The sequence below is a fragment of the Pan paniscus genome, chromosome 16 (genome assembly GCF_029289425.2).
Source record: "Pan paniscus chromosome 16, NHGRI_mPanPan1-v2.0_pri, whole genome shotgun sequence".
NCBI lineage: Eukaryota > Metazoa > Chordata > Mammalia > Primates > Hominidae > Pan > Pan paniscus.
The window spans coordinates 54,060,845-54,088,443 of NC_073265.2; the positions used below are offsets into that span (position 1 = coordinate 54,060,845).

The 27,599-nt window shown below is 51.1% G+C and overlaps 1 protein-coding gene and 1 long non-coding RNA gene across 7 annotated transcripts; both read right to left on the reverse strand.

The window, feature by feature from the left end:
- Nucleotides 1-1,532: 1,532 nt before the first annotated feature.
- PIF1 (PIF1 5'-to-3' DNA helicase) lies at nt 1,533-17,006 on the reverse strand. 6 transcript variants are annotated; one of them, XM_063596712.1, is made up of 14 exons: nt 12,836-17,006; nt 12,073-12,186; nt 9,690-10,266; nt 8,383-8,515; nt 8,171-8,296; nt 7,278-7,431; nt 7,078-7,192; nt 6,893-6,999; nt 5,756-5,895; nt 5,026-5,132; nt 4,163-4,250; nt 3,852-3,997; nt 2,475-2,666; nt 1,533-2,258 (listed from the first exon to the last, which is right to left on the reverse strand). In XM_063596712.1, the coding sequence occupies exons 2-14, from the start codon at nt 12,081-12,083 to the stop codon at nt 2,199-2,201; spliced, it is 1,956 nt and encodes a 651-aa protein (XP_063452782.1). In that variant the 5' UTR covers nt 12,084-12,186; nt 12,836-17,006; the 3' UTR covers nt 1,533-2,198. The 6 variants fall into 6 exon arrangements, with proteins under 6 accessions (XP_063452782.1, XP_054954699.1, XP_063452783.1 ...); XM_055098724.2 differs by lacking the exon at nt 12,073-12,186 and having other exon boundaries at nt 12,836-13,006; XM_063596713.1 differs by lacking the exon at nt 12,836-17,006 and having other exon boundaries at nt 8,171-8,242; nt 12,073-12,419.
- A 5,779-nt stretch (nt 17,007-22,785) lies between these two features.
- LOC134729081 (uncharacterized) lies at nt 22,786-25,824 on the reverse strand. Its single transcript, XR_010109943.1, has 3 exons — nt 25,668-25,824; nt 25,405-25,510; nt 22,786-24,948 (listed from the first exon to the last, which is right to left on the reverse strand). It is a non-coding gene; the product is annotated as an uncharacterized LOC134729081 (long non-coding RNA).
- Between the last annotated feature and the right edge of the window lie 1,775 nt (nt 25,825-27,599).

Consider the following 27,599-nt stretch of genomic DNA (forward strand, 5'->3'; position numbering starts at 1 on the left):
ACCAGGGAGGCAGAGGTTGCAGTGAGCTGAGATCGTGCCACTGCACTCCAGCACTCCATCCTGGCAACAGAGCGAGACTCTGTCTCAAAAAAAAAAAAAAAAAAAAATTGACTCCTCAAGGTCAGGGAGGGTGGCACCACCATGCCCAGCTAATTTTTGTAGACATGGGGTTTCACCATATTGGCCAGGCTGGTCTTGAACACCTGACCTCAAGCCTCCAGAGTTCCTCCTGGGACTACACCACTGTGCCCGGCAAATTTTTGTTTTTTGGTAGAGACAAGGGCTTCATCATGTTGCTCAGGCTGGTCTCGAACTCCTGGGCTCAAGCAATCCACCCGCCTTGGCCTCCCAATATGCTGGGATTACAAGTGTGAGCCACCTTATCCGGCCATCTTTTTTTTTTTTTTTTTTTTTTTTGAGAGAGAGTCTCTCTCTGTCGCCCAGGCTGGAGTGCAGTGGCGCAGTCTCAGCTCACTGCAAGCTCCGCCTCCCGGGTTCACTCCATTCTCAGCTTCCAGAGTAGCTGGGACTACGGGCACCCACCACCACGCCCAGCTAATTTTTTTGTATTTTTAGTAGAGACGGGGTTTCACTGTGTTAGCCAGGATGGTCTCCATCTCCTGACTTCATGATCCGCCCGCCTTGGCCTCCCAAAGTGCTGGGGATTACAGGCGTGAACCACTGCGCCCGGCCCCAGCCACCTTTTTTATTAATCTGACACCTGTAGCTGCCAATGCATGCCTCCATCATAACCCATATTTACCACCCAGAATCGATACCTTTTCACTCACAAGCAGAGAATCTTAGTTTTAGCTAGCCTATGAGGACCCCTGGGCAATTTCCATCAGGCTTTTTGAAAAACTGAAGTTAGTTTGTTGATGATCAGGTTCAAGCTGGGGAGACCATCAAGGCTCAAACTGAGAAATTTCAACCCAGGCTCCTAGCAAATGCAGCAACATATAGCAGGCCTGTTTGTTTCCCACCACGTGAATTCTCTAGTATGTCTGACTATTGGGTGATGGTAACTCACCTTCACCAAATGACAACGTCATTTCTGTTTTTTTTTTTTTGAGACAGAGTTTCACTCTTGTTGCCTAGGCTGCAGTGCAATGACGCAATCTCAGCTCACTGCAACCTCCACTTCCCCACCTCCCGGGTTCAAGTGATTCTCCTGCCTCAGCCTCCTGAGTAGCTGGGATTACAGGCATGCACCACCATGCCTGGCTAATTTTGTATTTTTAGTAGAGATGGGGTTTCTCCATGTTAGTCAGGCTGGTCTCAAACTCCCGATCTCAGGTGATCCACCCACCTCGGCCTCCCAAAGTTCTGGGATTACAGGCGTGAGCCATCATGCCCGGTGACAATGTCATTTTATTGCTAGTCACCAACATCAGATAACTCAGCTTTTCAAACGACCAGTGATACTAAGACCACCTCACAGAAGGGTGTGATCTCAGCCACTGTGGCCTAAACAAACACGTGTGTGCACGTGCACAAGTGAGAGGGGGAGAGAGAGGAGGCAGGAGGCACAGTTTTTACACAATTCTCTAGTTTATTTGTCCAAAATAAATACAACCTGAGAACATCCATTTCAATGTCCCCAAACACTATTTATCCCCTGAAAAAGCAGCTTAAAATATGGGTGCACATTTTGCAGCTTATGTTCTTTGGTTAGGCTCTGAAGGGTGTTTGTTCTGGGCTGGGCTAGGCTGGGCCTAGCTGTAGAGACACACCTAAGTTCCGTTCTCTGTTTGGAGGCTGTACCCAGCCTGAGTCCCCACCAGTCCCCTCCAAGAGCCCTGATGCTGCTTCCGGAGCACCTGTCTTCATTGCCTCTCCCTTCTGCAGCCTGAAAGGAGGGATGTTCAGGACTCTGCAGCTCTGTGTCCAGCCCTTGCAGAGAGCTTTGTCCTCTGACATCAGCTACCACACAGGCTCATTCTCAACTGGCACAGAAAGGGTTACTTCTGACCCTACAGCAGCTGACCCAGGGCAAAGTGAGAGAAACTGAAGCACAGCTGGTATATGGGTTTAAAGTACTCTCCCTTTAACCCTGCCAGGAGGCTGAGAGTCCCTAAAAAATACAGAAGGGGACACTGCCTGCCTACTCCAGTTATTCCCTGGGGCCCTGGGCCACTAGGGAGCAGGAGGACGGGGAGGCCACAGGCCACCCTTTGTCTTCTCTTTGTGGGTGAGGCTCAGAGGTTTGGGTCCATGTTCTCCTGGTCTGAGGCTGCCTCATCATCATCTGGGGACTCCTGGATCAGAGCCAGAGAAGCCCAGTCATGGGTTTGTGCTGTTCCCCAGGACCATAACCTGGGGGCCAGCATCTCTTTCCTCTTGCCTTCACCCCCAAAGGAGCCAGCAGAGGGCTTTTCTGCCCCCACCCCAGGTCCCACTGGGCCAGCCCTCCCTCTGTCCTAGCTCCCACCCTGCCCGTGGCCACAGCCCACCACTGGATGACTCCCTCTTACCAGACTGAGGCTCCTGCCCCGCCGCAGGGTGGCATAGAAGTGCAGCACACGGAGGTCACAGCGAACCGCCATGGGGTCAAAGTCCAGCACACGTAGGCCCTGCAGGCTGCGGGCCCGAGAAAGGGCCACATAGGCCTGGCCACTGGCAAACACACGGCCCAGAGAAATCTCCACACAATCCAGGGTCATGCCCTGGGGGATGCAGGGACAGAGATGGAGTCAGCTCAGCCTTAAGTCCCTTGCCCCGAAAGGCCTGACCCTTTACCAGCCCTGCTACTGCCCCTGGATCTCCTCGTCCAGTCCAGAGAGTCTCTAGACAGAGGGAGAGCATGACAGCAGGTGGCTGTCTGAGTAGGAGGGGGACCAGGAGACAGATCCAGGTAAGAGTTGAGGGATGGAGTGAAAGGAAAGCACTCAGGCTCTGGGTCAGACAGGCGTGGAGCTGAATCCAGGCTGCCACTCACTAACTATGTGACATGGGACACATGAGCCCTGGTTTCTTTCTGTGCAAAATAGGATTATTCATTATATCTATACTTTATACTTGATACAGTGGTTGTATACAATTTATACAATTTAACGTATCTAGTGGTGGCTTAGAAAACGGTGGGGCAGGAGATGGCAGAGGGGAAGTGAATGTATCCAGGAAAGGGAGAGGAGGTGGACTTGGAAATTCACTAAAGAAAAGTTTATTCTGGGCTGGGTGTGGTGGCTCACGCCTATAATCCCGGCACTTTGGGAGGCCGAGGCGGGCAGATCACCTGAGTTCGAGACCAGCCTGGCCAACATGGCAAAACCCCATCTCTACTAAAAATACAAAAAATTAGCCAGGCGTGGTGGCGGCCGCCTGTAGCCCAGCTACTCAGGAGGCTGAGGCAGGAGAATGGTGTGAACCTGGGAGGCGGAGCTTGCAGTGAGCCAAGATCACTGCACTCCAGCCTGGGCGACAGAGCAAGACTCTGTCTCAAAAAATAAAATAAAATAAAATAAAATAAAATAAAAAAAGACACATAGGCCAGGCACGGTGGCTCACACCTGTAATCCCAGCACTTTGGGAGGCTGAGGTGAGTGGATCACGAGGTCAGGAGATTGAGGCCATCCTGGCCAACAAAGTGAAACCTCATCTTTACTAAAAATACAAAAATTAGCCAGGCGTGGTGGCATGCGCCTGTAGTCCCAGCTACTCAGGAGGCTGAGGCAGGAGAATCTCTTGAACCTGGGAGGTGGAGGTTGCAGTGAGCCAAGATCGCGCCACTGCACTCCAGCGTGGGCGACAGAGCAAGACTCTGTCTCAAAAATAAAAAAAAGACACATAGACTGCAACATGCCTGACCTCCCTCTGCCCTCCCTGTCCCTGCCCCCCACACCGGTGCTCACTTGGCTCTTGTGGATGGACATCGCCCAGGCCAGCTGGAGGGGCAGCTGCTGCCGACTGAGGAGCTGGCCCCCGGTGGCCTGCACCGTCCAGCGGTCAGCGTGGATGACCTCAGTGACTCCACACAGGAACCGCACCTGGGGTAGCCCTAAGGAGAGCATGGAGCAGTCCAACTTTAGCTCTGCTTCAGGGCTCTGAGGTGAGGAGCAGGGGCCTTTGGAGCTTTCCTTCCTAGTCTTTTTCTCCCCCCACCATTCCCGGGGCCATGCTGCAAAGCCCCATAGCAGGACTGCCACCTCCTCCCAACACTTACCTCTCCCTTCTGCCTCGAACCCAACTACCACCCCTCGGGCACCATTCACCAGGCCCCGAGACACCGATAAGTTTTTCACCAGCATCACCTGCAAGGGAGAGAGAGGAATGGACAGCAGACCCCCTACCCATGCCTGGTCTTAGCTTCGCCATCGCTGTTCTCAGAGGCTGAGGGCAGGAAGCTGTCATGGGGACACTGAATCCCAATCCTTAGCTCTGCCACTGGCTGCCTGTGACCCCTGGGGCAAGTTGCCTTATCTTCCTCGGTCCCAATTTTTCTTTATGTCCATAAAGAGGAATAATATTTGCTCAATTTGCCCCAGAAGGAGGTGGTAAAGGATCAATAAGGCAACCTCTATCACAGGGCTTTGAAAATGATTGGCTTGGTTATAGGTACATCTGTGGACCACAGATCTTGAGGGATGGCCTCTAGGTCCTGCCACCCCTCTCAGATACACTGTGCCTGCATTTTCCCCTTGGGTGCCCTAAGGAAAATCTTCTGCCCACCCCCAACATTGAGGGAGGAATCAGGACTGTCTCCTGTTTATAAAGTATACTACAGAAGATAGCTGTGTGGGGTAGGTATTTCATTCCCCATTTTTAGGGATGAGGGGACAGAGCTTCAGCAAGGGAAAGAAATTTGCCCAAAACAACACTGCTTGGAGGACCTCCTGGTGTAGGAAGAGAAAAACAGTAGAAAGCTTAAGATGGGAAGGTGGGTGGGAACGGGAGGCAGAGAGGTTTTCATTGTGGTCAAAGCTGGGCCCACTGGCTGCAGAGTGGCCTGGGCAGAGGGGTAGGGATCAGCAAGGCCCATGCGGGACAGCCCAAGCTCCCAGGGGCTAGGCCCTGCTTCCCACTCACCTGGGCCCCCAGCTTTAGTTGAAGGAGCTGGCTAACAGGACACTGGGCATCCAGGGTACTGGCCAGCTCAGGGTTGCTGTCCATAGCCTCAAATCTGTGTACCTTACCTGGAGAAAAAGAGTTGAGCAAACAGATCACAAATCACTGACTTGTGACTCAGCATCCCAAAAAAGACTTTTTTAAAATTTAAATTTAATTTAATTTTATTTTTTGAGAAGGAGTTTCGCTCTGTTGCCCAGACTGGAGTGCAAAGGCATGATCTCGGCTCACTGCAACCTCTGCCTCCCGGGTTCAAGCGATTCTCCTCAGCCTCCCGAACAGCTGGGATTACAGGTGCCCACTACCACATCTGGCTAATTTTTTTCTATTTTTAGTAGAGATGGGGTTTTGCCATGTTGGGCAGGCTGGTCTCGAACTGCTGGCTTCAGGTGATCTGCCTGTCTCGGCTTCCTAAAGTGCTGGAATTACAGGTGTGACCCACCGCTCCCAGCCTCCAAAAAAAACTATTAGACCAGAGCACGGGGGTAGGGAGTAGAGGCAGCGCAGGCCTGGGGGGCTGTGGAATTTAGTTCATCACACCTCTCAAAGTCACAGTTGCATTTGCAAATATGAGGGCCTTTATGGCTTCAGAGGTTGGGGGCCTAGGACCCAGAGGCCCAGGTTGCCTGGGGGCTACATCTGCTTATAACTCTTCCCAGCTGGTCTTGCCCAGCCCAGGCTCCCTGCTCACCTGGCAGCTCCTGAAGCCGCCTCTCGTTGGTGAGGGCCACATCATCCTGGTGGGTGCAGAGCCTCGTGGCCACAATCCCATCTCGCCCCACCTTGTGGGAAGCTGTGGCCTGGAGCTGGCGGGTCACCTCATCTGAACACCTGTTGGGGCTGGACTGTCAGGGCAGAGCCCACCTGTGCAGCAGGGGAGGTGGGGAACATGGGCAGGATGGCTCAAGCCGCAGGCCATGGGTCAGGCCTTGGGACTGGAAGAGGGCACCAGGGAAGAGTTGCTGCCCCCTCAAGCTGGCCAACCTGTCCCTTCCAAACTTGGACCCCAAACATGGGGAATAAGCAGGGGCAGGGTACTGAGCTTTGATCACATGTGGGCACCCTTCCCTGTGCTGCCCCAGGTCAGAGCTGGCCACCCTCGCACTCCATAATGCTCCTGAGGAAGTTGGCTATGATGAGTGAGCACAGGCTGGAGATTTGCAGGACCCAGATTGGCCTCCAGGGTACAATCTTCTATCCACTTGCCTCCTACCTTGGGTGAAAAATCTAGCTTATGTTTCTGTTTTGTTTTTGTTTTTTGAGACGGAGTCTCGCTCTGTCACCAGGCTGCAGTGCAGTGGCATGATCTTGGCTCACTGCAACCTCCGCCTCCCTGGTTTAAGCGATTCTCCTGCCTCAGCCTCCCAAGTAGCTGGGACTACAGGTGCGTGCCACCACGCCCAGCTAATTTTTGTATTTTTAGTAGAGACTGGGTTTCACCAGGTTGGCCAGGCTGGTCTCAAACTCCTGATCTTGTGATCCGCCTGCCTCAGCCTCCCAAAGTGCTGGGATTACAGGCGTGAGCCACCGTGCCCAGCCCCTGACACCTACTTTATGCCAGGCCTTGTGCTAGGTGATGGAGACCCAACCCTGAGGGAGGCTAGGTCCCAGCACTCACAGAGCAACCATCTCCTATGGTGCCATGATGGTCTTGACTACAATCCATCCTGAGTTGTCCAGTGTCCTGCCCAAGGCTCCTCTTCCTGCATGGAGTGCTTGCTCCTGAGGGTAACAATTCTACCCCTTCTGTGGGTCCCTCTCTGTGTTCCACTGTGGCCCATGCCTGGATCCTCATCCCATAGCCCCTTCCCCAACCAGCAGAGCTCACCTGCCTAGCCTCACGGCCTGCAGTAGAGAGATGAAGGTCTGGTCTGCCTGCCTCCACACCTTGGTCAGCTCCAGGGTCACTGGCACACACCTCTTCCAGCTCTTGGACTGGTGGGGGCAGGGTGGGGGTGGGTCAAGGAGCAGAGCAGACCCCCAAGGAGAGCAGAGCTAGGAGTTGAGTAATACCTGGAAGCAGAACCGTGGGGGCTGGGAGCCCTTGGTCACAGGTGGCAGCTGCAGAAAGTCCCCACAGATGATGAGCTGGATCCCTCCGAATGGCTTGTTCTGCTGCCGGACAGCTCTGGAGAGGAGCGTGGGGTGCTTTAGGGGCACACAGAAGACCACCAGGTCCCAGTTCTCACCTGCTGCCCTCTGAACATACTGACCTGGCCACGGCCTCCAGTTTGTCAAACAGGTCTGCCTCCACCATTGAGATCTCGTCAATGACCAACCGCTGGCAGTTCAGCCAGCCCTGCCGCACGCCTGGCCTTTGGGCCAGGGCCACACACTGGGCTAGAGGAGCCTGGCCTGAGCCGATGCCTGTGAGTGACACTATTCAGCCTGGGCTAATACCCAAAGCCTCTCTTTTTTTTTTTTTTTTTTTTTGAGAGGTCTCTTTCTGTCACCCAGGCTGAAGTGCAGTGGCACAATCTTGGCTCACTGTAACCTGGGCCTCATGGGCTCAAGCGATCCTCCCACCTCAACCTCCATAGTAGCTGGGACTACAGGCACACACCACCATGCTCAGCTAATTTTGTTTTGTTTTGTTTTGAGATGGAGTCTCGCTGTGTCGCCCGGGCTCAAGTGCAGTGGCGTGATCTCGGCTCACTGCAAGCTCTGCCTCCTGGGTTCACACTATTCTCCTGCCTCAGCCTCCAGAGTAGCTGGGACTACAGGCGCTTGCCACCATGCCTGGCTAATTTTTTTGTATTTTTAGTAGAGACGGGGTTTTACCATGTTAGCCAGGATAGTCTTGATCTCCTGACCTTGTGATCTGCCCGCCTCGGCCTCCCAAAGTGCTGGGATTACAGGCGTGAGCCACCGCGCCCGGCTGCTAATTTTTAAATTTTGTGGAGACAGGGTTTACTGTGCTGGCCAGGCTGGTCTCAAACTCCTGGGCTCAAGCGATCCTCCCACCTTGGCCTCCTAAAATTTTGGGATTACAAGAGTGAGCCACGGTGCCCAGCCCCCAAAACTCCCTCTTTATGCAGACCTCCCCTCTCTCCCTTCCCAGAAGCTGGGCTTGCTCTTAGCTCAAGCTCTAGGGGTTCCTACTTACCTGCAAAGGCATGGAGGGTGGTGCCCCCGATGTGGCAGGCTGCCACCCCAGTGCTGGCAGTGGCCACAGTGCCTGTGGGGGGCAATGAGCCCAGGATTCGCTTTAGCAGATATGACTTCCCTGTTCCTGGACAGGGGCAAAGTTAGACAGGTCTCCCTGTTCCTCTATCCCACCCCACCACTGTCCCCCTACCTCCTCTCTGCCCCCACTACCTGCACTCCCAGTGAAGAAGATGCTCTGGCCTTTCAGGACGGCCCTCAGCACAGCAGCCTGTTCCTCAGAAAGCTGTGGCTTGGTGGAGGGCAAGCTCAGCCTCTTCACAGGCAGGGGCCACCTTGGGGCTTCCTGGGGGGAACAGAGCTATCTCAGAGCATCCTCCCACCCGCTAGGCATTACCCCCACCCTTCTTGGCCCATGTGCAATGCTGGGCCTGGTAACCCTTTGTCCTCTACTGCCTTCATTCCATGGAGCTCTTGGGTTTGCCTGGAGAGCTTGCCAGCAACTCTTGGGGTCCCGATCTCTCCTTGTGCCCTGAAGACCCCCACTGTCCAGTCCTGGGCAGACCACACCAGTGTGGTCTACACCCTCCCTTAGCTCCTTCCCCTGGGTTCCCTAACCCTTCTCATCCTGTCACTAAAGTTTCCTTCCTGTCACCTAAGTTTCTCTTCCTATCACAAACCTGTTTCTCACCTCAAAATACCCAAGCAAAACCCTGTCTAGCCAGGGCCCCTTCTTATCCTGTCTCTGTCCTCTTGCCAGCTTAGTGTCAAACCCTGGTGGGCTATGATTCACCTGCCCCAGCCCACAAAAATTGTCAAACCCACCAGACTTTTTTCCCCTCATCTGCTTCAACTGTTGGCTGCCCAGGACACGAATGACCACTTCATTTTCTCCGTAAGCTCCTCTACTCTGGGCCTATTACCCTCTCCCAGCATTCTTTCTGTAGTCCTTTGCAAGCCTCCTTCTCTTCTTTCTCTCTCGCTCTCTTTTTTTTTTTTTTTTTTTTTGAGGAAGAGTCTCGCTCTGTCACCCAGGCTGGAGTGCAGTGGCGCGATCTAGGCTCACTGAAACCTCTGCCTCCCGGGTTCAAGCTATTCTCCTGCCTCAGCCTCCCAAGTAGCTGGGATTACAGGCGCCCGCCACCGCGCCTGGCTAATTTTTGTATTTTTAGTAGATACGAGGTTTCACCATGTTGGCCAGGCTGGCCTCAGAACTCCTAACCTCAGGTGATCCACTTTAGCCTCCCAAAGTGCTGGGATTACAGGCGTGAGCCACCATGCCCGGCCTCTGCTTTCTCTTTTAATGTAGCCAGGTCCCATTTCCTGTTTTGATTTACTCCATTTCAGGGATTACACTATAACAACCACAGGCACAATTCCCACACCCCTGTCATACTGAGATGTCAGATGGGTATCAAATACCCACACCGGCTTCCCCTCAAACTTGGGTCTCTAGGTCTCTGCCATCTTAAAGAATGGCACATCTACTCCTAAAGGTGTCCCTTCTTTCCCGTCCTCACTGTGCTAGGCTCGGCCCCAGCCTGGGGCTCCACAGGCCGCTTCACCAGCGTAGTGTCCGGAACCCGGGTGGCCGCCCTGAGCCGCCGCTCCTCGGGCTGCACAGGGCTGATGGTGACGAAGTCGCGGGGCCGCGGGCCCAGCAGCTGCGCTCGGGCGGAGGCCGGCCCGGGACCCGGGGCCGCAGCCAGCTTGAGGCGCAATGTGCGCAGGAAGCGGCGCAGGCGGTCTGGGGGGCAGTCCGAGAGCAGCAGCTGCACTGCGCCGGCCCCCGGGGTGTCGTGGGCGGGGAGCCGCAGGGTGCTGCGCCCGGCCTCGGCGAAACGCGTGAAGAGGCGCGCGGCGCGCAGAGGGAAGCAGCGCGGCCGCCCCGCGGGTCCTGGCGCTTGCAGCCGCAGCATCAACTCGCGGCGCTCGTTGCGACCCAGGCTCAGCTCCGCGGTGCGCAGGGCCTGGCGCCTTCGCGGCTGCCCGCCCGGGCTCAGCTCCTCCACAGCCACGCGGCACCGCAGCTCCGAGTCCTCGTATTCCCCTGCCGCCACCTCTATGCCCGAGAGCATCGTCACCGCCTCTGCTGGTCTGCGAAGACACCGGAGCACAGGGGTCATGAGGATTCATGAGACGTAATGGGTGCTATAGGGGACGTAATGGGTGCTATAAAGGACGTGACAGGGAGCAGGGTCAAGGCTACACAGGATCACGAGGACTGTCACTGGTAACACAAAGAGGTCACAAAGACGGAGAAAGGGCTTTGGGCTAACCGAAAATCCACCCTTAGAATGTGCCCTGGGCCGGGCGCAGTGGCTCACGCTTTAATCCCAGCACTTTGGGAGGCTAAAGTGGGCGGATCACCTGAAGTTAGGAGTTCTGAGACCAGCTTGGCCAACATGGTGAAACCTCGTCTCTACTAAAAATACAAAAATTAGCCGGGCGTGGTGGCGGGCGCTTGTAATTCCAGCACTTTGGGAGGCTGAAGAAGGAAGATCGCTTGAGCCCAGGAACTCGAGGCCATCCTGGGCAACATAGCGACACCCTCTAATTAAAAAAAAAATACATACATATGCATACATTATATATATGTGTGTGTGTATATATATATACACATATATATACACACACGCACCCTGCTACACAATTTACATTTCTATATATCCAATTTCTATATATATATATACACACAATATATATACAATTTCTATACACACACACACACACACACACATATATACACACACACCGTGCTACATAACAATTTCCAGAGCGGCGGATGGGCACCGAGGATTAGGGAGCCTCAGGTGTCCTGCAAGGACCTCACTAGAACAGGGGTCCCTGCGCAGAAAGAATCCTCCTTCCCCGAGACCCAGGGCGAGCACATGAATCCTCAGAGTCCTCTCCCCAGGAAGCAGGAGAATCGCCGGTGGGGAGATGCAAAGAGGGCTGCCGTGTAATAAGCGACTTCTGCCTTGTAGGTACATTTACTGGCTTATATGCAGCGGGCAGGTCTCACTCTTCCCCGTGTACAGACGTGGAAACAGGCTAAGAGAGGGAAACTCACTTGCCCTTCATAAGCCACAGCGGCTAGTAGTCAAAGTCAGTGTGATTCCCATGCCCTCGCGCTTCCCACCACCAAGGTGGGGACGAGGTGGAAAATATTCGGCTAGGGAAATCGCGGGGGACCCTGGGACCCTAGAAGCCGTGCTCCCTCAGGCTGACCCATTTGTCTGCACCCTCCCGCCGGAAACCCCTAGATAAATCAGGCTCTTTGCTCCCCACCTCTGGGTTCGGGCAGACACTCACTTGTGCCGACACTCAGATGAACAAGCAGATCGTAGCCGGCCTGTGGCTAAGCTCCGAAACTAGAAATTTTTCAAATGCTAGAGGCAGAAAATCACCCAATCACCGACTGGATCTTTAAATTCTCCAGCCACTCAGAGGTAGGGGCGTAACAATGGGCGTGTCTTTCTTTGCGCCTCTACTCCAGGAGCTTGGGCTGTACCAATTGCCTGCTAGAGGAAGGAGGTTTATGGTTGTGGCCGAGCATACCAAATCCAGTGGACGGCTGGGCGTGGTGGGAGGAGGCCGCCGCTGCGGCAGCCACCCGGCGGCGCGTGGTGTCGGGTCTGAAAACCCTACGCGACTCCGAAGATTTATTTTCAGAACCATCCTTCCAGCACACTCCCTCTCCCCTCTAGCCCGCACGCAGAGGCTGGGCTTAGCCTTGGGGAAGATCTGCCTTTGGACTCTGACACCCCTGTTTACACTCACAGTACCGTTGTCCAGTTCTGGGCAGACCACCCCAAGGCCTGCCCAATCCCTCCCCCGCCCCCAACTCTACATCCTTCTCTGCCTTTGTAAGGGACTTTACGCTTTGGCTCTCTCACTCACCTGAGGCCCATGAGTGAGAAACTCTGAGACCTGTGCCACGTGCCAGAGGGTACAGCGGAAGCGAGTAGAGTCTCTGTCTTCAGGGAAATTTTATCCCTCTTCTTGCACAGGATGCTGAAAGAATTTACTTTTAATCATCTTTATTATCTCATTGAAGCTTGGAATTACATAGCTGGAAAGGATCTTACAGGTGAGTCTGGCTACCTCATTTTACAGATAATGATAAGTACCATGGATTAAATTGCCCTTTCCTTTCCTTTTTCCTTCTTAGGGCTCACTCTGTCGCCCAGGCTGTAGTGGAGTGCAGTGGCGCAATCTCTGCTCACTGCAACCTCTGCCGTGGCGCGATCGTGGCTCACTGCAACCTCCGCCTCCTGGGCTCTGGTGATCCTCCCGCCTCAGCCCCCCAGGTAGCTGGAACTACAGATGCACACCCAGCTAATTTATATATATATATATATATATATACACACACACACATATATATACACACACACATATATATACACACACATATATATATACACACATATATATATATAATTTTTTTTTCGTATAGACGGGATGTCACCATGTTTCCCAGGCTTGTCTCGAACTCCAGAGGTCAAACGATCCACCCACCGTGGCCTCCCGAAGTCCTAGGATTACAGGCATGAGCCCGGACCTTATTTTTCAAATGAGAAAAAAGCAAGGCTTCCAGAGATTTTACTGAAGGTCACATAGCTGATATGGAGAGCAAAACCAAACATTGAACCCAGATTACCTGCTCGCTTAATCACTCCATGGGGCTTAGCTACTATACCACACTGCTCCCAGTCTGTTAGCGGTAGAGGGTGGTGACTGAAAGTTGTCCAGGTTCTTGGCGTTTTGAACAAAGAATTGGACAAAATGCCCATCAAAGCAAAGAAACAATGAAGCAACAAAAGAACAAAAGCAGGAATTTTTTGAAAACGAAAGTACGGCTAGGCGCGGTGGCTCACGTCTGTAATCCCAGCACTTTGGGAGGCCGAGGTGGGGGGATCACTTGAGGTCAGCAGTTCCAGACCACCCTGACCAACATGGTGAAACCCTGTCTCTACTAAAATTACAAAAATTTCCGGGTGTCGTGGTGGACATCTGTAATCCCAGCTGCTTGGGAGGCTGAGGCATGAGAATCACTTGAATCCAGGAGGCAGAAGATGCAGTGAGCCTGGATCGTGCCGCTGCACTCCAGCCTGAGCGACAGAGCGAGAACTTGTCTCAAAACAAACAACAACAACAACAAAAAACAAAAACGAAAGTACACTCCACAGTGTGGGAGGGGACCCGAGATACAGAATTTTCTTGGGTTCAAATACCCCCTAGAAGTTTCCCATTGGGAACTTTACGCTTACTTCATGTAACTGATGTGGTAGGGATAATCAGTCTGATTGGTTGCAGACAGCAACCATTCAGAGGCCGGAGTGAAGTTACAAAGTTGCAAACGAAGACTGGACCCACACTCGTATGATTTGTTGCAGACAGCCAATCTCCCATCTGCCAATCTCCCATCTGCCATGCGGGAAACGTCAAAGGGAGTAGCCTTTGGTCCTTTTGTCCTTGTCCTTACTTAGGAGTGGAAGTTAGAGTTTTCCTTTTTTTTTTTTTTTTTTTGGGAGACAGAGTCTGGCTCTGTGCTCTGTTGCCCAGGCCGGAGTGCAGTGGCAGGATCTCGGCTCACTGCAACTTCTGCCTCCTGGGTTCAAGCGATTCTTCTGCCTCAGCTTCCCAAGTAGCTGGGACTACAGGTGCGTGCCACCACGCCCATTTAATTTTTGTATATTTGGTAGAGATGGGGTTTCACCATATTGGCCAGGCTGGTCTCGAACTCCTGACTTCGTGATCCGCCTACCTTGGCCTCCCAAAGTGCTGAGATTACAGGCGTGAGCCACCATGCCCGGCCAGGGTTTTCTTTTTTCTTCTTCTTCTTCTTCTTATTTTTTTGAGGTGGAGTCTCTATTTGTTGCCAGGCTGGAGTGCAGAGGCGCTATCTTGGCTCACTGCAACCTCTGCCTCCCCCATTCAAGCGATTCTCCTGCCTTAGCCTCCCAAGTAGCTAGGACTACAGGTGCATGCCACCATGCCCAGCTAATTTTTGTATATTTAGTAGAGACGGGGTTTCACCATGTTGGCCTGGATGGTCTCAATCTCTTGACCTCGTGATCTGCCCGCCTCGGCCTCCCAAAGTGATGGGATTACAGGTGTGAGCCACTGTGCCCAGCCGGGTTTTCCTTTTAATTTAGTTCTAGGAAGTCGGCGTGAAACAGCCTTAGGTTCCCTGCCTCCAGACCCTGTTCTTCTGCCTCAAGGTGACTGGCCTAGCTTCATGAAAGGTATAACCTGGACTGGAATCTCAGCTAGTAACAGCCACTGCAATGCCTTTCCAGTGGATGCTACCCTAAGCAGGTTTCCATAATGTCTCAAGCCTCTGTTTTCTCAAAATGGGAGAAAGATAAAAATAGTCTAAAATTGATTGGTGATAGTTGCACAACCCCGTGACTATACTGAAAACCATTGAATCGAATGCTTTGAATGCTTAAATTGTATGGTATGTGAATTATATCTCCATAAACCTGTTAGAAATCTTTTTTTTTTTTTTTTTTTTTTGAGACAGGTTGTCACTCTGCCACCCAGGCTGGAGTACAGTGGCACAATCATAACTCACTGCCGCCTTGACCTTCCTGCTCAAGTGATCCTCCCATCTCAGCCTCCCAAGTAGTTGGAACTACAGATGACTACCACCACGCCTAGCAAATTTTTGTATATTTTATAGAGACTAGGGTCTCGCCATGTTGCCCAGGCTGGTCTCGAACTCCTGGTCTCAAGAGATCTGCCAGCCTCAGCCTGCCAGAGTGCTGGGATTACAGGAGTGTGCCACCATGCCTGGCTTGAAAGAAATCTTGAGAGATATTTTTCTTCTCCAGTGTTGTCTTGACATATATTGAATATCAGTGGCATGCGTCATTGTGTATGAGTAAATGAGTAGGTTAAGAAAAATTTTCAGCTGGGTGTGGTGGCTCACGTCTGTAATCCCACCACTTTGGGAAGCTGAGGCAGGTGGATCATGAGGTCAGGAGTTCAAGACCAGCCTGGCCAAGGTGGTGAAACCCCATCTTTACTAAAAATACAAAAATTAGCTGGGTGTGGTTGCAGGCACCTGTAATCCCAGCTACTCGGGAGGCTGAGGCAGGAGAATCGCTTGAACCCAGGAGACAGAGGTTGCAGTGAGCCAGGATCGCACCACTGCACTCCAGCCTGGGCGACAGAGCGAGACTCTGTCTCAAAAAAAAAAAAAAAAAAAAAAAAAGAGAGAGAAAAGTTTTCAAGGTCATTATGGTAGGCAGAATAATGACCCCCTTCCCCAAAATGTCCATGTTCAAATCCCCAGAATTTGTGAATATTATCTTACATTGGCAAAAGGGACTTTGCAGATATGATTAAGTTTTTTTTGTTGTTTGTTTTTTTTTTTGAGGCGGAGTTTCACTCTTTTTGCCCAGGCTAGAATGCAATGGCATGATCTCAGCTCACTACAATCTCCACCTCCCGGGTTCAAGCAATTCTCCTGCCTCAGCCTCCCTAGTAGCTGGGATTACAGGCATGTGCCACCACACCTGGCTAATTTTGTATTTTTAGTAGAGACAGGGTTTCTCCATGTTGGTCAGGCTGGTCTTGTACTCCTACCTCAAGTGATCCGCCCACCTCGGCCTCCCAAAGTGCTGGGATTACAGGCGTGAGCCACCACACCCGGTCATGATTAAGTTTTTTGAGATGAAGATGTTATTCTGGATTATATGAGTGGCCCAATGTAATCACAGGGGAAAGAAGGAAACAGGAGTCAGAGAAGATATGACAAAGGAAGTAGAGTTGAGAGAGAGAGAAAGAGAGACGTGAAGATGTTACTGCTGGCTTTGAGGTTGGAGGCAAGGGCCACAGACTAAACCAAGGAAGGCAGGAGCTCTCTAGAAGCTGGAAAGGGCAGGGAAATGGATTATCTCCTGCAGTCTCCAGAAGGAAAACAGCTTTTGATTTTAGCACAGTAGGACACATTTCAGACTCCTGGCTTCCAGAATGACAAGATGATAAATTTTTGTTGTTTTAAGCCACTAAATGTATGATAATTTGTTATAGCAGCCATAGAAATAAGAAACAAATACAGTCACATAGAGAGAAAATGAAAGAGCTGGGATTATGAACCCAGGTCTGTTTCCAAAGCCTGTGTTCTCTCTTTCCACTGCCCTCTGCTTACAATGGGCCTAGCGCACTTACTCACAGGGGAAGCCAAATGCCTTACCCTGATTCTGTGTGCAATACCCCAAACTGCTTCAAGGGAAGGCACCAGAATGTCCCAACGGATTTTCTCTTAATATGTTTTTTTTTTGTTTTGGCTTTCAAACTTTTTTTTTTCTTTTTTTGAGACGGAGTCTCGCTCTGTCGCCCAGGCTGGAGTGCAGTGGTGCAATCACGGCTCACTGCAAGCTCCGCCTCCCGGGTTCACGCCATTCTCCTGCCTCAGCCTCCCGAGTAGCTGGGACTACAGGCGCCCGCCACTACGCCCAGCTAATTTTTTGTATTTTTAGTAGAGACGGGGTTTCACCATGTTAGCCACGATGGTCTCGATCTCCTGACCTCGTGATCTGCCCGCCTCTGCCTCCCAAAGTGCTGGGATTACAGGCGAGAGCCACCGCGCCCGGCCTTGGCTTTCAAACATTTTAAAAACAATTGTGGAAAAATATACACGACATTTATCGTTTTAATTATTTTTAAGTGTATAATTCATGGCATTAAGTGCATTCCAAATGTATAACCATCACCACAATTTAATTAATTAATTAATTTATTTATTTATTTTGAGACAAAGTCTCACTCTGCTGCTCAGGCTAGAGTACAATGGCACGATCTCGGCTCACTGCAACCCCCACTTCCCGGGTTCAAGCGATTCTCCTGCCTCAGATTCCCGAGTAGCTGGGACTACACCTGCCTGCCACCACGCCCGGCTAATTTTTGTATTTTTAGTAGAGACGGGGTTTCACTATGCTGGCCAGGCTGGTCTCGATCTCCCGACCTCAGGAGGTCCACCTGCCTCGGCCTCCCCAAGTGCTGGGATTACAGGCATGAGCCACCGCACCTGGCCACAATTTATTTATTTATTTTTTCACTTTCCCCCACAATTTATTTTTGAATGTTTTCATTATTTCACATAGAAACTTCATCCAGTTCAGGCGTGGTAGCTCACGCCTATAATCCCAGCACTTGGGGAGGCCAAGGCGGGTGGATTACCTGAGGTCAGGAGTTTGAGGCCAGCCTGACCAACAAAGTGAAACCCCATCTCTACTAAAAATACAAAAATTTGCCGGGCGTGGTGGTGGGCACCTGTAGTCCCAACTACTCAGGAGGCTGAGACAGGAGAATGGCGTGAACCCGGGAGGTGGATGTTGCAGTGAGCCGAGATCACGCCACTGCACTCCAGCCTAGGTGATGGAGCGAGACCCCATCTCAAAGAGAAGAAAAAAATGAAACTTCATCCATTAGGCAATAACTCATCATTCCTACTTCCTCTCACACTTTAGTTCTCTCATTTTATTATGAAAATATCCAGGCCAGGCACGGTGGCTCACGCCTGTAATCCTAGCACTTTGGGAGGCCGAGGTGGGCAGATCATGAGGTCAAGAGATGGAGACCATCCTGGCCAACATGGTGAAACCCCGTCTCTACTAAAAATACAAAAATTAGCTGGTCGTGGTGGTGCACACCTGTAGTCCCAGCTACCTGGGAGGCTGAGGCAGGAAAATCGCTTGAACCCCGGAAGTGAAGGTTGCAGTAAGTTGAGATCACACCACTGCCCTCCAGCCTGGTGACAGAGCGAGACTCTGTCTCAAAAAAAAAAAAAAAAAAAGCAAGCAAACAAACAAAAATCCAAGCATATACAGAAAGAGTGAACGAATTGTACAGTGAACATTGATACATTCATCACCAATCTACAATATTTTGCAGTATTTGTTTTATCACATCCATACATCTACCCATCTCTTTGTTATGTACTTCAAAGCTACAGAGATGAGTATATTTCACTTCTAACACTTTAGCACGCATAGCATTAACCAGAGTTTATGTTTATCTTTTTTTTTTTTTTTGAGCCGGAGTCTCGCTCTGTCTCCCAGGCTGGAGTGCAGTGGTGCGATCTCAGCTCACTGCAAGCTCCGCCTCCCGGGTTCACACCATTCTCCTGCCTCAGCCTCCGGAGTAGCTGGGACTGCAGGCGCCCGCCACCACGCCCAGCTAATTTTTTTGTATTTTTAACAGACACGGGGTTTCACCGTGGTCTTGAGCTCCTTACAAGTGATCCACCCGTTTCGGCCTCCCAAAGTGCTGGGATTACAGGCGTGAGCCACTGCGCCCACCCATGTTTATCTTTTAAAAAAATTTTTTTGTTCGTGTCCTGCACGGCGGCTCACACCTGTAATCCCAGCACTTTGGGAGGCCAAGGCCGGCGGATCACGAGGTCAGGAGTTCGAGACCAGCCTGGCCAATATGGTGAAATCCTGTCTGTACTAAAAATACAAAAATTAGCCAGGCGTGGTGGCGTGTACCTGTAATCCCAGGTACTCGGGAGGCTGAGGCAGAAGAATCGCTTGAATCCCAGAGGCGGAGGATGCAGTGAGCTGAGATCTGGCCACTGCACTCCAGCTTGGGTGACAGAACCAGGCTTTATCTCAAAAAAACAATTTTTTTTGTTGTTTTTGTTTGAGACAGAGTTTTGCTCTTGTTTTTTTTTTTTTTTTTTTTTTTTTTTTTTGAGACAGAGTCTTGCTCTGTCACCCAAGCTGGAGTGCAGTGGCACAATCTGGGTTCACTGCAAGCTCCACCTCCCGGGTTCATGCCATTCTCCTGCCTCAGCCTCCCGAGTAGCTGGGACTATAAGCGCCCGCCACCATGCCCAGCTAATTTTTTGTATTTTTAGTAGAGACGGGGTTTCACCATGTTAGCCAGGATGGTCTCCATCTCCTGATCTCGTGATCCACCCGCCTCAGCCTCCCAAAGTGCTGGGATTACAGGCGTGAGCCACTGCACCTGACCCTTGTATTTTTAGCAGAGACCGTGTTTCATCCTGTTGGCTAGGCTGGTCTTGAACTCTTGACTTCAGGTGATCTGGCCGCCTCGACCTCCCAAAGTGCTGAGATTACAGGCATGAGCCACCAAGCTCAGCTTTTTTTTTTTCTAAAAGTAAAAAGGCCAGGTGTTGTGCTCATGCCAGTAATCCCAGCACTTTGGGAGGTCAAGGCAGGTCAAGGCCCTTGAGCCCAGGAGTTACTGACCAGCCTGGGAATCCAGGTGAGACCCCCATCTCTACAAAAATTAAAAAAAAAAAAAAAAAAGCTGGACGTGGTTGCACATGCCTATGGTCCCAGCTACTTGGGAGGCTGAGGCTAGAGGATGACTTGAACCCAGGAGGTCAATGCTGCAGTGAGCTGTGATCACACCATTGCACTCCAGCCTGGACAACAGAGCAAGACTCTGTCTCATAGAAAAATAATAATGAATTACATTTAAAAATCTTTTTAGAGACAGAGTCTCACTCTGCTGCCAGGCTGGACTCAAATACTTGGGCTCAAGTGACCCTCTGGGCTCAGCCTGTCTAGTCACTGGGGCAACAGGTGCATGCCTGGCTATGTTTACTTTTTTTTTTTTTTTTTGAGACAGAGTCTTGTCCTGTCATCCAGACTGGAGTGCAATGGCGCGATCTCGGCTCACTGCAACCTCCATCTCCTGGGTTCAAACCAATCTACTGCCTTGGCCTCCCAAGTAGCTGGGATTACAAATGCCTGCCACCACGCCCAGCTAATTTTTGTATTTTTAGTAGAGACGGGGTTTCACCATGTTGGCCAGGCTGGTTTCGAACTCCTGACCTTGCGATCCACCCGCATCGGCCTCCCAAAGTGCTGGGATTACAGGCATTAGTCACTGTGCCTAGCTTTTTTTTTTTGAGACAGGGTCTGGCTCTGTTGCACAGGCTGGAGTGCAGTGGCAAGATCTTCACTCACTGCAACCTCTGCCTCCTGGGCTCAAGCCAACCTCCCACCTCAGCCTCCCAAGTAGCTGGGATTACAGGCACACACCACCATGCCCAGCTAACTTTTGTATTTTTTGTAGAGACAAGGTCTCACTATGCTGCCCAGGCTGGTCTCAAACTCCTGAGCTCAACCAAACTGCCCACCTTGGCCTCCCAAAGTGCTAGGATTATAGGCTTGAGCCACCATGCTGGACCATGTTTACATGTTTAATGTAAACTTCACATACAGTGAAACACATAAGTCTTAGGAGTATCATTAGAGGACCTTTGCAAATTAATATACCTGTGTAGCCCAAACCCCTATCAGGATTTACAACTGTGCTGTCCAATACAGTGGCCACTAGCCACATGTGGCTATTTTAATTTAAACTTAAATCAATTAAAACTAAGTGAAACTCAAATCCAGTGCTCAATTGCCACATGTGGTTAGTGGCTATTACATTGGATAGCACAGATAGGGTACAGTCTCCACTGCATGAAATTGTAAGAACATTATCATCACCTAGAAACTTCCTTTGTGCCCCTTCTCAGTCAATCCCCACTCTCAGTCCTTAGACAACCTCTGTTCTGATTTTATTTTTAACCATGGATTAGTTTAGCTTGTTCTAGCATCTTTTTTTTTTTTTTTTTGAGACGGAGTCTCGCTCTCTCGCCCAGGCTGGAGTGCAGTGGCGTGATCTCGGCCCACTGCAACCTCTGCCTTCCAGGTTCAAGTGATTCACCTGCTTCAGCCTCCCGAGTAGCTGGGACTACAGGCACGTGCCACCACGCCCGGCTAATTTTTTGTATTTTTAGTAGAGACGGGGTTTCACCGTTTTGGTCAGACTGGCCTCGAACTCCCTACCTCAGGTGATCCGCCCGCCTCTGCTTCCCAAAGTGTTGGAATTACAGGCGTGAGCCACCGCGCCCGGCTGGATGTATGTTTTAATTTGAGACGGAGTCTTGCTCTGTCGCCCAGGCTGGAGTGCAGTGGCGCGATCTCGGCCCACTGCAACCTTCGCCTCCCGGGTTCACGCCATTCTCGTGCCTCAGCCTCCGGAGTAGCTGGGACTACAGGCGCTTGCCACCACGCCCGGCTAATTTTTTGTATTTTTAGTAGAAACGGGGTTTCGCCATGTCGCCCAGGCTGGTCTCGAGCTCGTTACAAGTGATCCACCCACCTCGGCCTCCCCAAGTGCTAGGATTACGGGCGTGAGCCACCGCGCCCGGCCTGGATTTATGTTTTAATTTATTTTGAATAAATACCTAGGTGAGAAATTCTGGGTCATAGAGTAGTTGTATATTTAGTTTCATATGAAACTGCGAGATCTTTCTTCAAAGTGGTTGTACTCCCCACACAGGATTTTGTCTGAGCAACAAAGTCCCTGAAGGGAAAGGTATCGAACGTGTAACTAGACACTGCCTGGTGGTGGATTAAAGGTCCTCGGGTCTTCGCTCCTCCCCGCTCCACGCGCCGTGGGCCTACCAGCTGCATCCTGATTGGCCCGCGGCGTAGGGAGGCGAGGCCAGAGGGAGCCCTACCTCCTGGGGCTGTACTTCCTCCCCTTCGGCTTCGGGCGGTTCTGGGCATCCGCCTGGCACTCTGCTCCCTGCTGCCGCCGTGAGGTCAGTCTGGATTGAGGTGCAACGCTGCTCTCGGATCTCGCCCAACCCAAAGCCTGGTTTGGAGGCAAGATCTCAAGAGGAAAGGGTTTTCTTCATTTTGAAATTTCCTCCTCGGAATATCCTTCCACACGTCTTATCTGCTCGCTGTCATTGAGAGGTCTCAGTTCAGTCCCTGGCTCATTAATAATAGCTACAATGACATTAGCACAGAGGGGGTTATAAAATGCATTTTTGGCATTATCTCATGTGATACTACTCAAAAGGCCCCGTCCCTTCCACCTTAGGATCCTTTCTCTCCAAGCTTTTTGCCCTCCCGCTTTCGCAGCCCGAAGCTTACAAGGACAGTCTGTAGAGGAGCTGAACGGGAAACGGTATTTATTTTACTGTCTTCCAGTTTCCAGAGCAGGACGGCACCTTGCACTGTCATCACCGGGCAGCGGACACTCATTTTGTTGAACCTCTCATGCAGCTGATCCTCTCTTAACTTCCACGAATTCACACTCCCCTCGTTTCTTCCTGTCTACTGGCTGCTCCATGTTAATCTCCTTTGCTAACACCTCTTCCTCATTAGACCTCTCACTGATCCTCTCTCTCTTCCTTCCCTCCCTCCCTCCCTCTTTCCTTCCTTCCTTCCTTCCCTCCATCTCTCCCTCCCTCCCTCTTTCCTTCCTTCTTTGGTGACTCAATTATCAACTACATGATGATTCCCAATATTCTATCTCCAGCCTGCCCTTCTTCCCAGAACACCAAACAATATCCCCATTTGTCTTCCTGAGATTTCCACATGGATGCCAATAGGCATGTCAGATTCACTTTCTCCAAAACAGAGGTTTTAATCTCCTTCCCCAGTACCATATACGCCTGTTTTCCTCCTTTCTTTATCATCTCAGTAAATGGCACCACCATTTTGGGCTCAATTTAAAAACCCATGCCATATCCCTGATTTGTTTCTTCAACTGCCACATCCAACCCACCATTGAAACCCGATGTTTCTTGTCTTTTTTATTTTCTTTCTTTCTTTCTTTTTTTTTTTTGAGACGGAGTTTTGCTCTTGTTGCCCAGGCTGGAGTGCAATGGTGCAATCTTGGCTTACCACAACCTCCTCCTCCTGGGTTCAAGCAATTCTCCTGCCTCAGCCTCCCGAGTAGCTGGGATTACAAGCATGCGCCACCACACCTGGCTAATTTTGTATTTTTAGTAGAGATGGGGTTTCTCCATGTTGGTCAGGCTGGCCTCGAACTCCTGACCTCAGGTGATCCATCCACCTTGGCCTCCCAAAGTGCTGGGATTACAGGTGTGAGTCACAGTGCTGGACCTTTTTTTTTTTTTTTTTTTTTAACAAGGTCTTGCTCTGTCACTCAGGCTGGCAATTGTAGCTCACTGCAGTCTCCAACTCCTGGCCTTAAGCGATCCTCCTGCCTCAGCCTCATAAATAGCTGGGACTAAAAGGTGTGCAGCACCATGCCTGGCTAATTTATTTAAAAATTTTTTTGTAGAGATAGAGGCTCACTAAGTTGCCCAGGTTGGAAGGTAGGGTCTTTTAAGACGTATAAATCAGATTTTGCAGCTGGTGTAGTTAAAAGCCCTCAATGCCTCCCTAAGACTATTCATCTTAGAATAAAACCCACAGTCCTTACCATAGCCTGAAGTCAATTTCCCTTCTGTGCACTGTGACCTCAAGCCTACTGCTCTCCCTTGCTCACTAAGCTTCTGTCACACTGGCCTCCTTGATGTTTCATAATACCCAAAGCCCTTTCTTGTGCCAGAGTCTTTGCACTTGCTCTTTCCTTTGCAGGAAATGCCCTCCCCCTTCCTCCCCACCTCTTTGTGTGGCTGTCTTTTTTGTCATCATTTAGGTCTCAGCTGAAATATCCACTCTTCAGAAAGGCTTCCCCCACCACACATACCATATCTAAAAATGGGCTCCCCCAGTTTCTTTTTTTTTTTTTTTTAGACGGAATCTCACTCTGTCGCCCAGGCTGGAGTGCAGTGGTGCGATCTCCGCTCATTGCAACCTCCACCTCCCGGGTTCAAGCAGTTCTCTGCCTCAGCCTCCCAAGTAGCTGGGATTACAGGTGCCTGCCACCACGCCTGGCTAATTTTTGTATTTTTAGTAGAGACGGGGTTTCACCATCTTGGCCAGGCTGGTCTTGAACTCCTGACCTCAGGTGATCCACCTGCCTCGGCCTCCCAAATTGCTGGGATTATAGGTGTGAGCCACCACACCCAGCCACAACAGGTATTTTTTGAATGGATGAATCAATGAATAAAGAAACCACTCCAAGTCCTGATCCCTCTATCTCTTTTCTAGCTCTTGAATCTATCCTCCACATCTTCGTAACCACTGCTCTGGTTCAGTGGTTCAGCAAGTTGCATTACATCCAACTTGGATTTCTGGAATAATCTACTCAATGGACTACCCTGTCTTTCTTGCCCATATTGCAGTCATGAAAATGAGCTTGTAAGATGAAAATGAGATTGTGTCATACCTCACTTCAAGCTTCAGTAGCCCCCTGCTACTTGCAGGAGGAATTTCAATCCCTTAGGTCAGCACTCAAGGCCTTTAGTGCTCTGGCTCCTGCTGCCTCGTTGGCGGCATCTGACCGAATTCGCCTTCCCCATCCTGCCCCCAACACATATGACCACATAAAGACTGCCTACAATTCACCTAACAAGTCAGGATATTCTACAAGTTTTCACTTTTGTGAGATGTTCTCTTGTCCTGAACTTTCCCTCCGCCCCTATCCAACTAACCCTGCTGGAATACAACTCAACCCCTCCTCTGGGAGCCACTCTCACCACACACCATGTACTTTTTCATCAGAGTCCTTCTCAGGGCTGGGTACCATGTCTGAGGTCTATAATCCCAGCACTTTGGGAGGCCAAGGTGGGAGGATTACTTGAGCCTGGGAGGTTGAGACTGCACTGAGCTGTGATTGCACCACTGCACTCCAACCTGAGTGACGGAGCAAGACCCATATTATTATTTTTTTAAGTGTCCTTATCAGGACTTTTCTACCTTCCTGCTGGTTTGGTTCATCAGCTCTCCAAGGCAGGACCTAGATCTTACGTGGTGTGGTCACACGATGCTGCCCAAAGGAGTCATGTGGAGTCAGGCAGGGTTTGAATCCAGTCAAGTGGCCTTAACCAGGTCATCTAACTTCTTCAAGCCTCAGGTTCCTGATCTGTTCAATGAGGATAACAATTGTATCTATTTCATGGATACTTTCGTGAGGATTAAATGAGATATAGGGAGAGTTTAGAATAGTGAGTAGATAACAGGGGGCCTTACATTCTTTTCAGTGAATAATTGTAGGATGATGCCTTAGAAAGCACCCCCACTTAAGGGGCACTCAGTACACTTTGCAGAATGATTAAATGGTACACACACAAAACAGACCCCCACACCTCCCAAACCTTCAATGACTTCCCATTGCCCTGAGGTTAAAATGTGGTCTCCTCCACACAACCTACAAGGCCCTCTCTGCACAAAGCTGTCTGCTTTTCCAGACTGGCCGCCCTACATACACATGCTGTGCTGTTCATGCCTCCATGCCATTGATTACACGCTGTCCCCTCTCCCTAGAATGCCTGTCCTACCCCTTTGTCCTGGTTCTGGTGCCCCTTCTCTGTGCATTTACCTTCTCATTTAACACTCGGCATTCTCATCTTCTTACATGCCTTTCTCCCCAGTAGAGGACAGGGATCCTGAGCTCTGCCATTATCTCCCAGCCACTATTGTAGGGACTGACAGACAAAGAAAATAAAATATGTGTTGAATGAAAGCACACAGTATAGAGGCAAAACCAGAGGGTTTTTTGAGCTAGATGGGAAAACTGAGGCCAGAGTAGTTCTCAATGGCTCATTCCTCAAAATGACAGAACTATTTGGATGTCAAACCAACCTGTCCTCACTGCTCTCTCCCTACAAAGGGCTGCTTCTGCGTAACAAAATGAATTTCCCCAGGGTCTCTGGTCTGCTGCAGGTGGAGCATGAGTTTCCAGATACAAGATCTTCTGAGTCCTTGATCATTGGAGTAGAATGCTGCACAGCTCTGCAGATTGAGGGAATAAAACCATGTGGTGGCTGAAAGAGGTTGCTACATATACAGACTATCTCAGATCCTCAGCCTCAATTTTCCTTCATCTTTCCTTCCTTTCTTTCTTTCTCTCTTTTTCTTTCCTTTCTTTCTTTCTCTTTTCCCTCCTTGCGTCCCTCCCTCCCTCCCTTCTCTCTCTCTCCCTTTTTTTTTTGACAGAGTTTCACTCCTGTTGCCCAGACTGGAGTGCAATGGCGTGATCTCAGCTCACTGCAACCTCCGCCTTTCGGGTTCAAGCGATTCTCCTGCCTCAGCCTCTCAAGTAGCTGGGATTACAGGGATGCACCACCTCGCCTGGCTAATTTTGTATTTTTAGTAGAGACGGGGTTTCTCCACGTTGGTCAGGTTAGTCTGAACTCCCGACCTCAGGTGATCAGCCTGCCTCAGCCTCCCAAAGTGCTGGGATTACAGGTGTGAGCCACCGCTCCCAGCTCTCTTTTCTTTCCTTCCTTCCCTCCCTCCTTCCTCTCTCCTTCCTTTTTTCTTTTCTTTCTTTCCTTCCTTCATTTCTTTTCTTTTTCTCTTTCCTTTTTTCCTTCCTTCCTTTCTCTTTCTTTTCTTTTTCTCTTTCCTTTTTTCCTTCCTTCCCTCCCTCCTTCCTCTCTCTCTCCTTCCTTCCTTCCTCTTTCTTTTCTTTTCTATTCTTTCTTTTTCTTGACCAGTGTTATAATATCAGCCTCAATTTTCTTCATTCCTTTAGATAAAGGATCCCAGGCCTAGGCATGAGGGAGAAGTGTACCTGCATCTCCTTCCCCCTTGGCCTGGGAGCCCCAGGCTGCCCTTTTCCATACAGGGCTGGAAGTAGCCTGGGAGCCTGAGGGCTGGCAGAAGGCCGTGAAAGGGGAGCTTGGTCGCTGGCACAGCCGCTGCTATGGCAGCCAGAGCCGAAGAAGGTCACCATTGATCTCACATGCACTTAATTTTCCCTTCCTTGGCATGGGACGGGGTTGACCAGGAGAGCTAAGGGGGAGTATGCGTGTGTGTGTGAGAGGGGAGCGGTGCTGCAGGCTGCGATGCAGCCAGTTACTTTCTCTCTCTGGGCCTCAGTTTCTCCAATGTAAAATGAGGGCGTATGGTATAACTAAAATCATTACTCTCTGCTGGTCCCCACACTCCCACTCTCCAGTAAGGCTGTCAGGGCTGCAAGCTCACCGCGGGATCGGGGGGATGGTCGACCCTCAGATACGGGAGGGATTGAGCGATGCCCAAGGAGAGCAGGAGAACACTGCGCTTGGAGACCCCTGAGAGCCAGGGGCGGGCCGCCCCCTAAAGGGACCCCGGAGTCCCGACTCTCAGCTCCAGCTCTTCCTGTGACACCACCCTCCGGACAGAGACCCAAGCTCCAGGCCCGGCCCCGCCCAGAGGTTCCAGGGAGAAGACCAGGCCACCGCCCACTGCCCGGCGTCGGGGAGGAAAGAGGAGGAGCCTCTGTATGCCCACATCTCTGGCCGCCCAGGGCAGCTCGGCTCGGTCTCGCAACCCCAGCCCACTGGTTCGGAAGACTTCAAAGGCTCCACCGCCAGCGCCCCCAGCGCTCACTCTGTGCGCCCCACCCCAGCCCTGCCCGCGCGCCGCTCCCGCCACCCTCGCCTCAGTCTCTGGGCCGGAAGCCCCCTCCCCTCCCCCGCCGCAGCCCCCTCCTAGTCCCTCTCCCTCCGCCGATGCAGGAAACCTTCTCCGCCCCGTCCCGCCCTCTTCCTCCAGTTGCATCTCCGCCCGGCTCCTCCGTCCAGTCTC